Source organism: Varroa jacobsoni, unplaced genomic scaffold (assembly GCF_002532875.2).
Source record: "Varroa jacobsoni isolate VJ856 unplaced genomic scaffold, vjacob_1.0 scaffold_145, whole genome shotgun sequence".
Taxonomy (NCBI): Eukaryota; Metazoa; Arthropoda; class Arachnida; order Mesostigmata; family Varroidae; genus Varroa; species Varroa jacobsoni.
The window spans coordinates 159872-173252 of NW_019213047.1; the positions used below are offsets into that span (position 1 = coordinate 159872).

General features: G+C 42.5%; 1 protein-coding gene across 4 annotated transcripts in view; it reads left to right on the forward strand.

The window, feature by feature from the left end:
• LOC111269273 (uncharacterized) overlaps positions 1–11827 on the forward strand; it is a 104965-nt gene extending 93138 nt beyond the window's left edge. For 2 of the 4 annotated variants that reach the window (XM_022848743.2, XM_022848747.2), the window contains exons 14-20: positions 1965–2297; positions 3625–3953; positions 5165–5291; positions 5891–6037; positions 7030–7200; positions 9394–9496; positions 10324–11827. In XM_022848743.2, the coding sequence (XP_022704478.1) occupies positions 1965–2297; positions 3625–3953; positions 5165–5291; positions 5891–6037; positions 7030–7200; positions 9394–9496; positions 10324–10509 (1396 nt within the window). In that variant the 3' untranslated portion in view covers positions 10510–11827. Of the gene's footprint in view, positions 1–1964; positions 2298–3624; positions 3954–5164; positions 5292–5890; positions 6038–7029; positions 7201–9393; positions 9757–10323 lie in introns of all 4 variants that reach the window. The other 2 variants (XR_002685700.2, XM_022848756.2) reach the window with 2 other exon arrangements.
• The last annotated feature ends 1554 nt before the right edge of the window (positions 11828–13381 follow it).

Here is a 13381-nt window from a genome sequence, read left to right on the forward strand (position 1 = left end):
CTAACTAAGATATTACAATAGTGATTTTGTGATTTGTACCGCAAACTCTGCGCGCCTATAGATATGCGCATAAATGATAACAAGAAGCTCAGAAAGAAGATTATCGCTTGCATATTGCAATTAGCTTTCTAGCCTCTTCTACCGAACAGAAAGGAATGACGAAAACCGTCCATCTAACGAGACAAGCCTTTCCTAGTTTTCTTTCTCTCTCTCTCTCTCCTCTCTCTCTCTCTCTCTCTCTCTTTGAAATAGCTTGAGCGGTTAGCAAAACGTCCTTTTGATTGTCTAAGCTTCGGTCCTTGAATAAAATACTGGTCGTGCACATACAGAGTATAGGACCAGCTCAGCTGGCCCTGGTCAACTACATGGATCCAATTGATGCTAGTGACTATCTGCTACTGCAGTGTGTAGCAGCAGCACTGATGATCGTTTCACTAACGTACCAAGAAAACAGCTTACTCATCATACTAGTAGCATTAATCTTTAATAACATCTTTAATAATTAATAATAATAAGCGCCTTAGAGTAAGTCGCTGCATAATGTCAAAAACCTCCATATTTTTTATTAAACAACGGTATCGGCTCACGTAAAGGTTATTATCAGAATTTTTGTTATTAACCAATAATAAGCATTAACAAAAACGGTTATCGCTTATTTACATTTCAGCTTTTGCCATATATATGTATAAATATATACCATAATAGTATATGACGATGCTGCTTATTTCGAGGTCCGTCGGAATATCTATTTTAGGCCAATGCACTACTCTCTCTTTCAAAAGAAGCGAGCTAACCATTATTGTGGAGATTCAAGCGTGGAATAGATCTGGCCCGGCAGTGACTCCTTTTGGCCAGTTTCTTTACGGCGAGCACAAATGCCTCCTTCGCCCCGTCGTCCTTAAATGCACTCAGGCACCCATGACCGGTCCTTCATGCTCCAACACAGTTCCCAGTTTGTTCGTTGATTCCTTCGACGCTTGCCTGTTCCGTACACTGCTTTCCTTGCGGTGGTGATTTGCTGGACTGAGGAAGGATCTTGATGATGAGCTATCATCCGCCTTTCTCAACGGCATCGGCAGCGTGCTTCTTAGAACGCGCCTCTAAGGATAATATGGCAGTAGGATGTAATGCAGCACACGCTGATGGTCTCTTATTGTCCCCACGGTTTGGTCGGCGGGGAGCACCAACAGTTGGGGGTGTAGACACTAGCGTTGAGGATAGATCTTTTGGCATTAGTGGTAGCATTAGCATCAGCTCATGTCTTCTGAAAACGGCTAACGGCCTATGATGGGGTAGAACCTGTTACATGCAATGGGTGGATCTCCTTCAGAACAGCTTAGGGCGACAGGCGCGTAAAGCGGTGCCGACTATCATGATAACGAAGGCAGCGACAAGGAAAATGGCAACGCTAAAGCTGCTGCAGGCACACAACGCCTGACACGGCCAAAGAAGGCAATCGTCCAACTCTGGCTTCAATCAAAAATACGTGCATCTTTCTCTGGATGTGTTCATCTTACTTTTCTAAAAGAACAAAACTATCGACTAGCGCTTATCGCTGTCTATTATATATACATAGGTACGATAAACGTGTGACAGGTTCGTTACGAAACTTGCGGTTGTGTCGTTTTGCCTCGCTTTCTTGTCACTGACATTTATCCCCTGCCGTATCCAGGCGCTCGACAAGCACCTCATGGCAATAATAGCCACGAAAGAATCTTAGGTGTTCCTGCACGAATAACTTAAGGAAAAACGACTCAACCAATTTGATTAGGTCATATATGCGGAACATTTTTGTATATATAGGAAGTGTATCCTATAGAGAGAAATGTCTATCTATTCACTGCAGCATATAGTGGATGTTTGTTGAAAATTGACGTCGAACATGTAATACGTTTCTTGCTGACAGTTGTTTATTCGTTGTTTGTTGTGATGAAACACCTTAAACGATACGCATATTACTGCAGATCTCCACAAAGTGCCGTTGTGCGTTCGTTAACGAGCTCTGGCGGAGCAGATGGTAGTGAGAGCTCGTCAAAACCTCGTTGTAGCGGTTACGTGCAATCGGGCGTGGAGACGGAAAGCGAAGCCGTGTTCAGTGCAGGTTCATCGTCCAGAAAAAGGCACCGCAAACATCGTTCGAAAAGTCCTGGCCGTCGTGAGAACCTCATACCTCATGAGGTACGTCGACTTATCGAATATAACATGCTCGAACCTCAATTGGCCGGTCCGAACGGTGCTCCTGTGGACGACATTAAATACACAAAAGTCGAGACCGATTCTCGCTTGTTCAGGATAAGGTGAGTAGCACCAGGATAATATCTATCAATAATCATCAGTACGCATATCCTACGGGAAGCTTCTCATGTTAATCGCTGCAATTAGAAACTCTACATTATTTCGTCCTAATTTACCTTTTTATCCGCATCTATAAAAGATGACACTCGATCAAGTAGTCGATCCGGCTATGTCAAGAAAATATTTTAAAAGAATTAAATAGGGCATTCCCGATCGCCAGGTCCGAGGGCAACTGTTATATCTACTTCATACCAAAAATTGCCAATTCCTGGTTTATTTCTGGTGAAAAACATTCGCTAGAAGCAAAACAGTCAGTCATACAATACAATAGTTAGTGACAAGACCAATGACTGAGTGGCCTTTCCCCACCCATAGCGCTTTTTGTCGATCCCCGATAGCCCAATGGTCGATCGCTCTATGACGAAACATTTTCGCAGAACTGCAGTATCGTCATTCTATTTCAAAGCTACGGAACGTTCGTGGGGTCATGTCTGAGCGTTTCGTTTTCGCCGGGCCCCGCTTTTTGTTCCGCGGCCTCTGACAGGTGACAGGTGCACTCTGTGCTTTTGTCGGTTAGTTAAACATGTTTCATATGGTGAATCCTCCGCCGGGTAAGGGTGGGCAGAAGTTTTACGGAACGTGGAACCCTAGATAGAAATGAGTGTCTGCAACATTTGGATAGACTCGGCGTCACATTTACCTCAAACGGGTCGAAATTAGTGCTTACAAATTAAAATGGCTATGGATCGTCACTATACGGGTTGAACTTCAAAGGAGTTAACGCCTTTTTGCGCGGAAGATGAACACGTTTTATCATGTAATGGCTTTCTCTTCGTTATTTGATCCCGGCGAAACACGGTTTGGCGAGATGAATCAGGATCCCTGAACTCTCTACTCCTCCTTGGTGTTCTCCGAGTGAGCCTGGAAGAAATTCGAGTAAGGATCCATGTAGATTCGGGAATTTTTAAGCCGATCCTTCGCGATCTCCTTTCTAATTGTGGTCATCGCCTAATGTTACTGTACCTGCGAGATTTATTTAGCATTTTATAAGTATGATTTTAGTCGTGGTCTTTGGTAAATTCAAACAGGTGGGGCATACACGAGGTTTTTGGACGCAGAGGTACCTCGATCAATTATAATTCACATGCATGTTTGCGAATCAAATCAACATTTACTTCTGATAGCTTTTTTATATATATATCTCGTATCCCCTCGCAGACGTTTTTTCACACTTGCTCAATATTCAACAGAAAATTTTGTTGTTGCAAAAAAAAAGCAGATTTTTCACTTAAATTAACAATTACGGCTCTTTTTTTGTTCCTGCTTTAGATATAACGAAAACTCTCAACGACGTGCCAAGGTGGCCGTCGTTAAGAATCAAAACCCAGAAACGGGGTCGTCGCACTCGAAGCGGTCTGTCTGCTCCCAGGGGCCAAATAGTGTGGGGCATCAGTCAAGCCATAGCCAGTTAAATTACAGACAGCAATTGAAAGAAGGTCCAGGTGGCGTTTCGTCACCGAGCAATGTGAGCTCGTCCCATCACCACGCTTCGCAAACGCGCTTACATCATTCGACGCCCCCGCCACCGTATCAGCATAACCATAGCCATCAACAACAAGCACAGCATTTTCAATCGTACCAAAATGAACATACAGCAGGTTAGTTGAGCAGAGATAATTTCAAGCTAAGAAACCAAATGATAACGTAGAATAAATAATCATATCAGATCTCCGTTGGATGCGTCCAGTGTTTTTCAATGCTCCTATGTATGGGTTCCGAATGGTCAATTTTAAGCATTGACGGAACAGTCTACACGCGATCGAAGGCCATTTCATTCATTACCCACTGTCTTAGACAGACTGGAAACCCTTTGATTGGTTGAATATAGACCTAACTATTACTCCCTATTATTAATGATTACATTTTAACTTAGGCTTCCCGCTTCCTACCTTTTAGTTAAGTGCGAGTGTCTCATAGAGAGCAAATAATTAATTGCTCCGTGCTACATCTCGTTATTATAGCAGCTTGACAAAAACTGACGCAATTGCGACACAGAGAAGTTCTATACCTGCTCTGCATTTGGCTCTCTCCATCATTATCCGCGTACCTTTATAGTAATTTCATTTGTGACGAAGTACTCGCCAGGAAGCAGTTGTGAGAAGCGCATCCTCAATAGTTCATGGTATAGGAAACGATGCGGCAGTTTGATTTGGAAGAACAGAGTTCTTGCTGCCCCGGTGGGCTTTGTTTATTTGTTTGCGGTCTCGTCATTGGTTGCATGTAGAACGACCGACATTAGCTTAAATCACCTCCGGAAATAAACAAATCTAATCAAAAAACTAAAAAGCCGTTTAATATTGAACGTTTATTTGAAATTGGGCCAATTTTTTTTGCCCGCACGAACATTATAATGATGTGAGCTTTTTGGCTGACAGGTATAATGATATCGTGATCAGAAGAGTACCAACTTATATTTGTATATCATAAAAATAAAAGATCATAACGGTAGATCGCTTTAGATAGTAAGCTATTAAGTTACTTTCGAGTGTTGTATCTCTAGGTTTAGTTAGTTTTTATCTTTAGCATCTTTAGGGCTCAGAATATGGCTACGTGCAAGTAATTATCCCTTCAATATGTATGCATTGGCCTGCCACATTACGTAATCATATCTCCTTGTTCGGAACAACAGGCTAAGGTTGACCAGCTAAGCGCGGACAAAATCATTTCTTGGTGCAGTAACTGGAAGAACAGCGATAACACTTGCTGTAGCTTTAGCAATAGCACAACCTTTTGACTCACTTCCATTGTGCATTTATGTGCGTCCATGTTTTTTGCATGGGTTTTGGGCACTTTCGTTTTTCGTCCCCAGGCCTCCCGGAGGTGGCATCGAGAACAAAAAGCGAGGACAATCTTGGCGATCATGTGGCCGGAACACCGGGCACGCCTAGTGCGCCCCCTACGCCAAGTTCTGAGATCAACGGGTGGAAACCCTCGAGGCAAGTTGACAGCAAGCCAAAAACATCACAGCAAAAGCACAGGACGAGTACGGCCTTCACCAGCATCATCGACTATTCTCTGGGGAAAGGATGATGTCCTTTTGGCAGGCTTGTGTTCGACCGGAATGGATCTGCTACAATTATTTTTAATAGCGGTTCTGCGTCTGTCTATTCTTCGACCGCCAATGGCGCCTTCTATCGAACCTAATGATTTATGCATGGATGGATGCTTTTGGATTACTGCACACAGCAGTAAATTCTGTATATGGAAAATGCCTGAGGTTTACCAATGTTATTTACAATGTGTCGATATACCCTAACGATTGGGTATGGGTTTGTTGTGCCAATTCTTTACTGACTAACGTGAGCAATGCAAACGATTGTTCGACGGCATGGGATGTTACTGGCTTGTGTGATTGTTTCTAAAAGGCGGTCTTTTCCATTCTACCCTATCATACTTACTTGTTCTATGGGAATGTAATACGGCCAAAGGATACAGCTTCATTTAATCCCAACTCTTTTTTTTGGTTGGTAATATTTCATCATTGTGTTAACGAACGATACTGTCATCTAACGCGCATGACTAACAATCTATCCAGGCCTCATAACCATCAATCAACCGAGAACCACCTACAATCATATCATCAATATCACAGCATCCAGAACGGCCAAAGCAGTAACTTCCCAGGTTTTCCATCGAACCTTCTGCACGCTTCAAACTCGTATCATTCATTCAACTCGTCCAGGTAAGAAGGGTTGTTGCCATCTTCACTGCAACCTGCATGCCACCCCTCCGGCCTTAGCATGCCCACCGGTTCTACATTTCACCACCTCGTTGTGCAGACAGGTTACACTGTAACAGAACGATGATATAATACGTGCAACCTATTGTATTTCTGGTGCTTCTTTGAAGCCTTGTTAGGTAGCTTATCTGATTACGTAGGCACTCGTAGATTAGTACGGGCGCTTCTTTTTTGCTTGAACATTCCTAGACACTTAGAAATTCGCTATTGGGTTGTTGCCAATTTTCGTAATGCCTTGCTTTGAAATACAGTTGAACGATGAAATACGCTGCCCAGCATGCTTAGACGCATTTCTGCTGACTGGGTTTCAAGCAGCTAGCGATCATGTAAGATATAAAATATTTGTCTAAACGCAGAATATTGATTGTTCCCTGTCTGTTGCGAGTACAATGCTAGAATATTTCCTTTATGTTGTCTCGTAGATTATGTGGTTTGTATCTAATACATCTATTCGAGTACCATTATCAGCTCGTCCTTGCTCTCAACTTTGGCTATTAAAACGTTTCGTTACGCCAGACTCATCCACATCGTATTCCTGACACGCGTTCGCTAATTCCCTCGGCCTGTCACCGAAACAGCCTGCGGGCGTATTCCAAGTCAAAATAAATGCCTGCATCTAATCTCGAGAGCATGCGTTACCCATCGACAATGATGATGACGGTCGCGATGATTACGAGGAGGCTAGATATAAGACCATTTACGACGGTGTGTAAACGTATGTCTGAGAATGTTCACGTCAATTTCACTAACGTCAGCTTGCTTTACACTCTTTTTCTCTATTTCTGCGTGCGTCTGCTAACTTCACTTATGGTGCTTCTGCTGTTGCGGTTATATCGCCATTTTGTTCCCCTGTCCATCATACAACGCCATGAATACGGTGCCATTTGACGGCTTTTGCTCTCACCTCGATCTACATCGTTTATATGGCAAAGAAGAACCCCTCAGCAGACGGTGATCCACCGAGAGGTGGTCGGCGACCTGATTGGTCCACCTTCGTTGCTCTCGTCGCCTCAAATGACTCCCGTGTCATCCGGTTACCACTCAGCCGCTACGACGTCAACCTCGCCTGTCGTTCCACCCAGGCTACCAAAACACAACTCTGCTGGGTAAGCAACCCCTGTTTGGTCACTGTAGAAGTTTGCACAGCGCAGCTCATTAGTTGCTCAATTCAACGGTTTTAATGAATAGTCAATTTCAAACGAATATAATTTATATAGTAACATACTGTATATCCAGTAAAACCTGTCTCATAATTAATTCGATTTATTTACCTTTATCATGCGCATATATGTATGTGTTTTAATGACAATTTTTTTATTGTAAACAATTAACTAAAACATACAATTTCATTGCTTTTTATGATATGAATATGAATTTCATTGCATGAGCATGTTAGTAAAGGAGGAATTTTAAGCGCAACATTTAGATATTCTATTCTTAACTAGGCGTTATCGTTTTCGCGTCATCTTTGTACAATAATAAAATCTAGACGCGTTTGGATGGAAACAAGTGGCTCTTCTAATTTATTCGAAAACATTTAGCAAAAGAGTTCCTTTAGCGAAAACAAACCGTTTTCAGACTTCATGAGCCTAAACCGCGATTTAGACGTCTACGTAGCAGATAATGAAGAGAAATTCAGTGAACTTCGATACTGTATTGTCGTCGGACCACCGAGTCCAATTTAAGTGACGTCAATACCCTGTCAACTCCCCAACTTCGGGCTGTCGGATCTTTGTGGCAACAGCTGTACACCCATACACCCTTTTTGTCCTCGAGCGTATCTCGATAATAGCGAAAATAACGGACTGCTGTGACACGATAATGAAAATCCAAATAGTACCTCAAGCGTCTCTACACTGTGATGATCGTAAAAGGCATTCCCGGCTACCATAAAACATTTTTTTTTTGAACAAGTCACATCTTTATATATTCCGAACGTGACAAGATCTCTAGTAGCCGATATATGCCGACCTCCAATTGTATTTGGAAAACAAACCACCGAACCTATAATGGCCCCTCATTAGAGCTCATTGGATTTCATGTTTGGCGCTCATGCTATGAAACAATTCTCACTTGATATTTATGTCAGTCCGGGCTAAGAAAAATTTAATAGCGTCTTACCATAACGACCCAAAGCACATACATGCAACAGACCAATATGTGATAGTGGCAAACTTGGAACAAACTGTGCTAGTTTTTACTAGCTATACGCATGAAGCAATGGGTAAAGAAGAACAGTCTATAAGCAGCGAAGTCAGTCACTCGTTGGATTGCCCTTTTTGTTCCTCTATCTCCCGTAGGTCTTCTCTAGCCTCGCCGTCTGATCTCGAGGGTCACCTCGTTTCCTTTGCTGCCTTACGCAACTTTGCTCTCTTAGAGCTGGTTCTGCTGCGTCGCTGGACTGGACTAGGAAGTACCGCAGTAAATCTTAGTCTTCCTCGTTTTCAGCTTCACAGGCTTTTACTCCCTATTGAGTTTTACACTTCAAGCCTTGGTCCTGTGCCTCTTTTACCACCCTCCATCTGCCCCAAGTTTCTTCGTTAAGAACACATATATATATCCTCTTATACATACACATATATATATACTAGTCAGTCGGTAAGGGAAAAATAGGGCTTTCACAGCTTAGCTGCAATCGATTTCGTTACTTAAACGGTAGGTTGTGCTGGACAAAGTCTGCAATGGCCATTCAGCAGCCGACAATCACCCAATCAGAGATGTCGGTTTGACTCCTTGGTGAAATTTGTTCAGTGAATTGGGAGAGTTCTAGTGGGATACGGTCGCTGCCGCTGAACTTTGCAATAGCGGTGCTGAGTTCATCCCACCGGGATTTTACCCCATCGTACGTTTTCACCTTAAACGCGTCATGTCTTTGGCGTGTTCTTCTCAGCTTTTGCTGTCCGACATTAAACACATTTATTTGACTTCATCAGCCTCTTACTGTCTCGGTTCGCTTCACTGTATTTTGTATAGTAGCTAGTCCTAGGCCATGTCGGCTACTCCTTACCATTGGTTACGCACTAGAAACGCACGTATCGCGGTAACGGCCACATGTATCCCGCCTTCAATCTAACACCAAGTAAATTGCCCCAGGCCCATCACAGGCAGTTAAACATTAGACGCGTGTTAACTTGGCTGTAAGTAATTCAACGTAATTTCGTTTGACACCGCCACTTGTCGCCAACGCTGGCTGTGTAGTAAGTAGTAACATTTACGTGTGCGTCTATTCACGTGAGTTCTCGCTACATTTAACGTTTTCCTTCGCTGCGTCCTGCTCTCTGTCTATGTTGTGCTTTCAGCTCGACGACGTCTGGTTCGTCCGGCAGCGCTATGCGAGTGACATTTCAAAATCCCCCCGTCAGTCAACCTCCAGTCCACACACCTACCCCTCCGCTTGCAAAGGTAACCAACGTGCCAGCCCATCACGCTATGGCGTCGCCCACTGGCAGTTCGACTCACCAGTGGCAACCCCCGCATCAGCCCGTGGGAAGTGTCATCACCGCGTGACGCCAATTCTACGTGGCTTGATATGACCTCTGTGACCTTGTTACATGCAGATACGGCCAGCTTTTACCTGTACAATTCAGTCGAGCAGAAAAAATCTACCGAATCAACCGTCTCTCTGACATTGACTGTTGTTGAATAAGTTTTATTTGCCAAAGGTTTGAGTTCGTTTTGTTTTAGTTTTATTTGATTTTAATACATTTGTAATATTCTGCATTTTCGTTATTAGAGCCCTGTCTTTTGCCTCTTTTTCTTAGGGGGGAACAAGGGCTTGGGTCAATCTTTATTGCTTTAAATATACACGGTTAACCTTAGCTGATGTGTGCAGCAATGTATTTTTAGCAAACTGTCCCCCGTTGGCTAACTATTCTTTCTAGCTAGTTCATCCTTTGATCATCTCGTTCACGTTCTTATCGTTCTACAATAACGGATTTAACTCGACAACCGCAGCTTGATTCGCGGACTGTGCTGTTAGCCTCGAATTGACTCTAACAGGGGGGGAAAAGGGCACTAGCTGAACAAAGAACTTTAGGTTGTGTTATCATTCTGATTTTGTCACCTGATGCGACACTCAAAATTTCCTAACTTGATTTTAAAAATACTGTTGTCGGTTTTTTTATGAAGGTCGATAGAAAAATTGTCATCTGGATTTATTTCGTGTATTCTGTGAGGTAAATATTAACCAGTAATCACTTACCGTCTTTTATCGTTTTCGTCTCATCTAGTTACCGTCGACAGGATCGTTGCCTCGCGCGCACAACCCAATTCCGGTAGCTCCTCCAACGTTACCATCCCCTTCTCCTTTGGCCTCGATTGCCACAGTCGCTTCGCCAACGGGAAACAACTCTGTAATAAATTCACCGCAACTCGTTCTCAGGACATTTCAGCCGCTGAAAAAGTCTGCATGTTGAGCATCGGTCGGTCACAGAAAACGGATTAGTTCTGTTTGATGCTACCGGAATCAATTCGACGCGCTAAGGAACAGGTTTTGTTATGTACTACTATCCGACAATAACAACCCGTGCTACGCACGACAGCAAAAAGAACAACGTCAGTTCTATAAGTTTATATATACATATATACACACCGAAGGCAAGGAGTACACAGGACAGGGACAATGAATCGTAAATTTGAGTGGTAAAATGCTTGCGTGTTGAGTGTAATTCGTGTGTCTAACAAATAACTGGGACTACTGAGAACAACATTTAAGGGTCGCGTGAGAATAGACGTGTGATGGAGGTAGAAACTTAAAGATCGAAGAAACAATTTCTGATAGATAATCCTGAAAGTCCCAGATATTGGCTTTATATTCACGGAACAAGGCCAAACACGTATGTCTCGCTCATGCGAGTTTATCGGATAGGTAACAAGTGACAACCGCATAGCACAGTCTAATATATAAGCGAATGTCTAAGATTACCACGACCAAGGTCTATATATATATATATATATATATATATATATATATATATACCTTGGTCGCTCTTATATGACGCCGGCAGGATGATGTACGAGAGGACTATGAGCCTACCAGAGCTATGATACGACATTAATACTCATCATTTTCTCTTCATCATTTGTGTGTATTTATACGTAATGGAAGACGCATAAAAACAACCGAAACTAGAGAACATCAACACTTGTAGATAAATGGCTATTATTGTTTATAAAAAAAACTGAAATTTCCACTGAAGATCTGTTCCGGTAAACGACGACCCAGTTCGTAGAAGCACAAAGCCTTTGTGTACGGCCGAATTAAACTATACTGATTGGAATATAGTAGCAATAAGGGTTAACTAAGACGCTATCGATACAATATCGTAGCCGTTAGTTTACACAGTTTATGATCATTCGTTTGGATTAGTTTAGTAAAAAGAAGGAAAGCAAAGCAGACGCTATTCACAGAAGATAGGTTGCTACGGACAGCAGTTAGTGTTAAACTGAGATGTCAAAAATACCCTCCATACTAGAGTATGTTTAATTGATCAGTAGAAACGAAGACGATATATAGGCAGGCTCTTTCTTGCCTGGCTTGAGTCGCACCGAACAATGAGTTTGCGAGACTTTCCTCATTGTACACCGCTATTAGGTGGGCACCATGGTGACGATTCGTGCCGAAAAATGTTTACCAACGATGACGGCTGCTGGCTGTGCTGATGAATGATGACGATTCTAATTGTATTATTAATAGATAGATTAAATAAATATTACGTGCGTCTGAGTCATTAAGGCTATTTGTTATTTTTGCAACCCTTAATGCTAATGATCGTTAGTCCTTATAACGTGATGAACTTTTTATTCATCTACGATCACTTGTTATTAGTTCGCAGAGACGCAGCACAAACACGAACGCGAACGAAACACGAAAACTTCTATGTCGAATATAAAATTTTGTAACTTTCAGTGCAGTTTCATAGAACAATAAAAGCGAAAAATGTTACCTTTACATTTTTTAGGCTAGTTAAGCAGAGTATTAAGTTCGAGCAACATGTTAATCACCTAGCATAAGGCTTCATATCTTTTTGAGACGCTGTTTTCGTCGTTCGCTTCATTTTGAAGCAGTTGACACGGCAGGTACACCTCAGTGATGCTCTGTCCCAAACATACACACTGTCTTTTTTTTTCATTACTCATAATTTAACGTTTGATCCAATGTGCTTTAGTATTACTATCCCTACTATTGTTTGGCTGTATCTTCGGATTGTGTGGATCAGATAGAAAGCGAACCAGAAGCTTGCTGAAGGTCATTTACATTTGCTGCCATCAGGGTGCCTACTATAATTTAAGTTTCTCTAAATGCCACAGAAGGCCAATTTACCAAGATCACAGATCGTACAAAGTCTATTTGTAAAAACCCTGTAGGTCATTGGAAAATTGCTTTCTTCATTCACGCGAAGTTAAGCTATAGACTGTTGCTCCCTTTCAGTCAGAGGTTGGTCCCTTCGGACGCTAGGAAAACATAGAACATGTTTCTTTGCTTTTCCGAGTAGCCGCAATGGTATATCTTTTGTTCTTCAGTTATATATTCTATTCAGGTTTAATTACGTGTTCTTTAGGATACATCTATTAAGTCTGTTATGTATGACTTTCAAACATTTCCAACAAAAGCGATTCAGGCTATATCATGGCCCGTTTTTAGTTTGTTTGGAACACACCAATAATACGGAAACACTAGAACTGGAAATTGCTGTTATTTTAACCATGATACTAGTCTCTGGCAATGAATGATCCGCCGTCGATTGGCCCTACCGAATTCGACGGTCTGTCGTCCATCCTTGTCGTGCATCGAGTCTGAACACAGTTGCTAGCTTACCTTCTATTCAGGTTGTGGCGGCCATTATGCCGCTTCTGATGCACCTTACCATTGTGAAATGGATAAATTGAGTGCTGATGTGGGCCGACTTGAATAAAAAGAAGGGTTGATGAGGAACAGATAACAAAGACTGCGTTGCAAGTCAAGGCTTATTCGACTTTCGATCCGATACGAAGAGCACTCTTGCGTGCCGAACCAGACGAGAAGAAACTTGCGGGAGGGTTCCGCTGACTGAAAACTTGTTGGGTCGGCAAAGGCCTCAAATGGAAGTTGTTCTACTGGGAATCTCACCAGGTGAGAGCTTGCCAAAACGCGCGCGTTAGGTTTTGGCTAACGCAGCTCCCAAGCAACGTTGACTACTTGTAGCAACGATTCCTATTCAGCTCTCCCAGAGAAAGACAGAAACAGCATATTGGGTCTTCACAAAGGAGTTACGACATAGTGATCTTTGCGGCCATTTCCCTTATCGA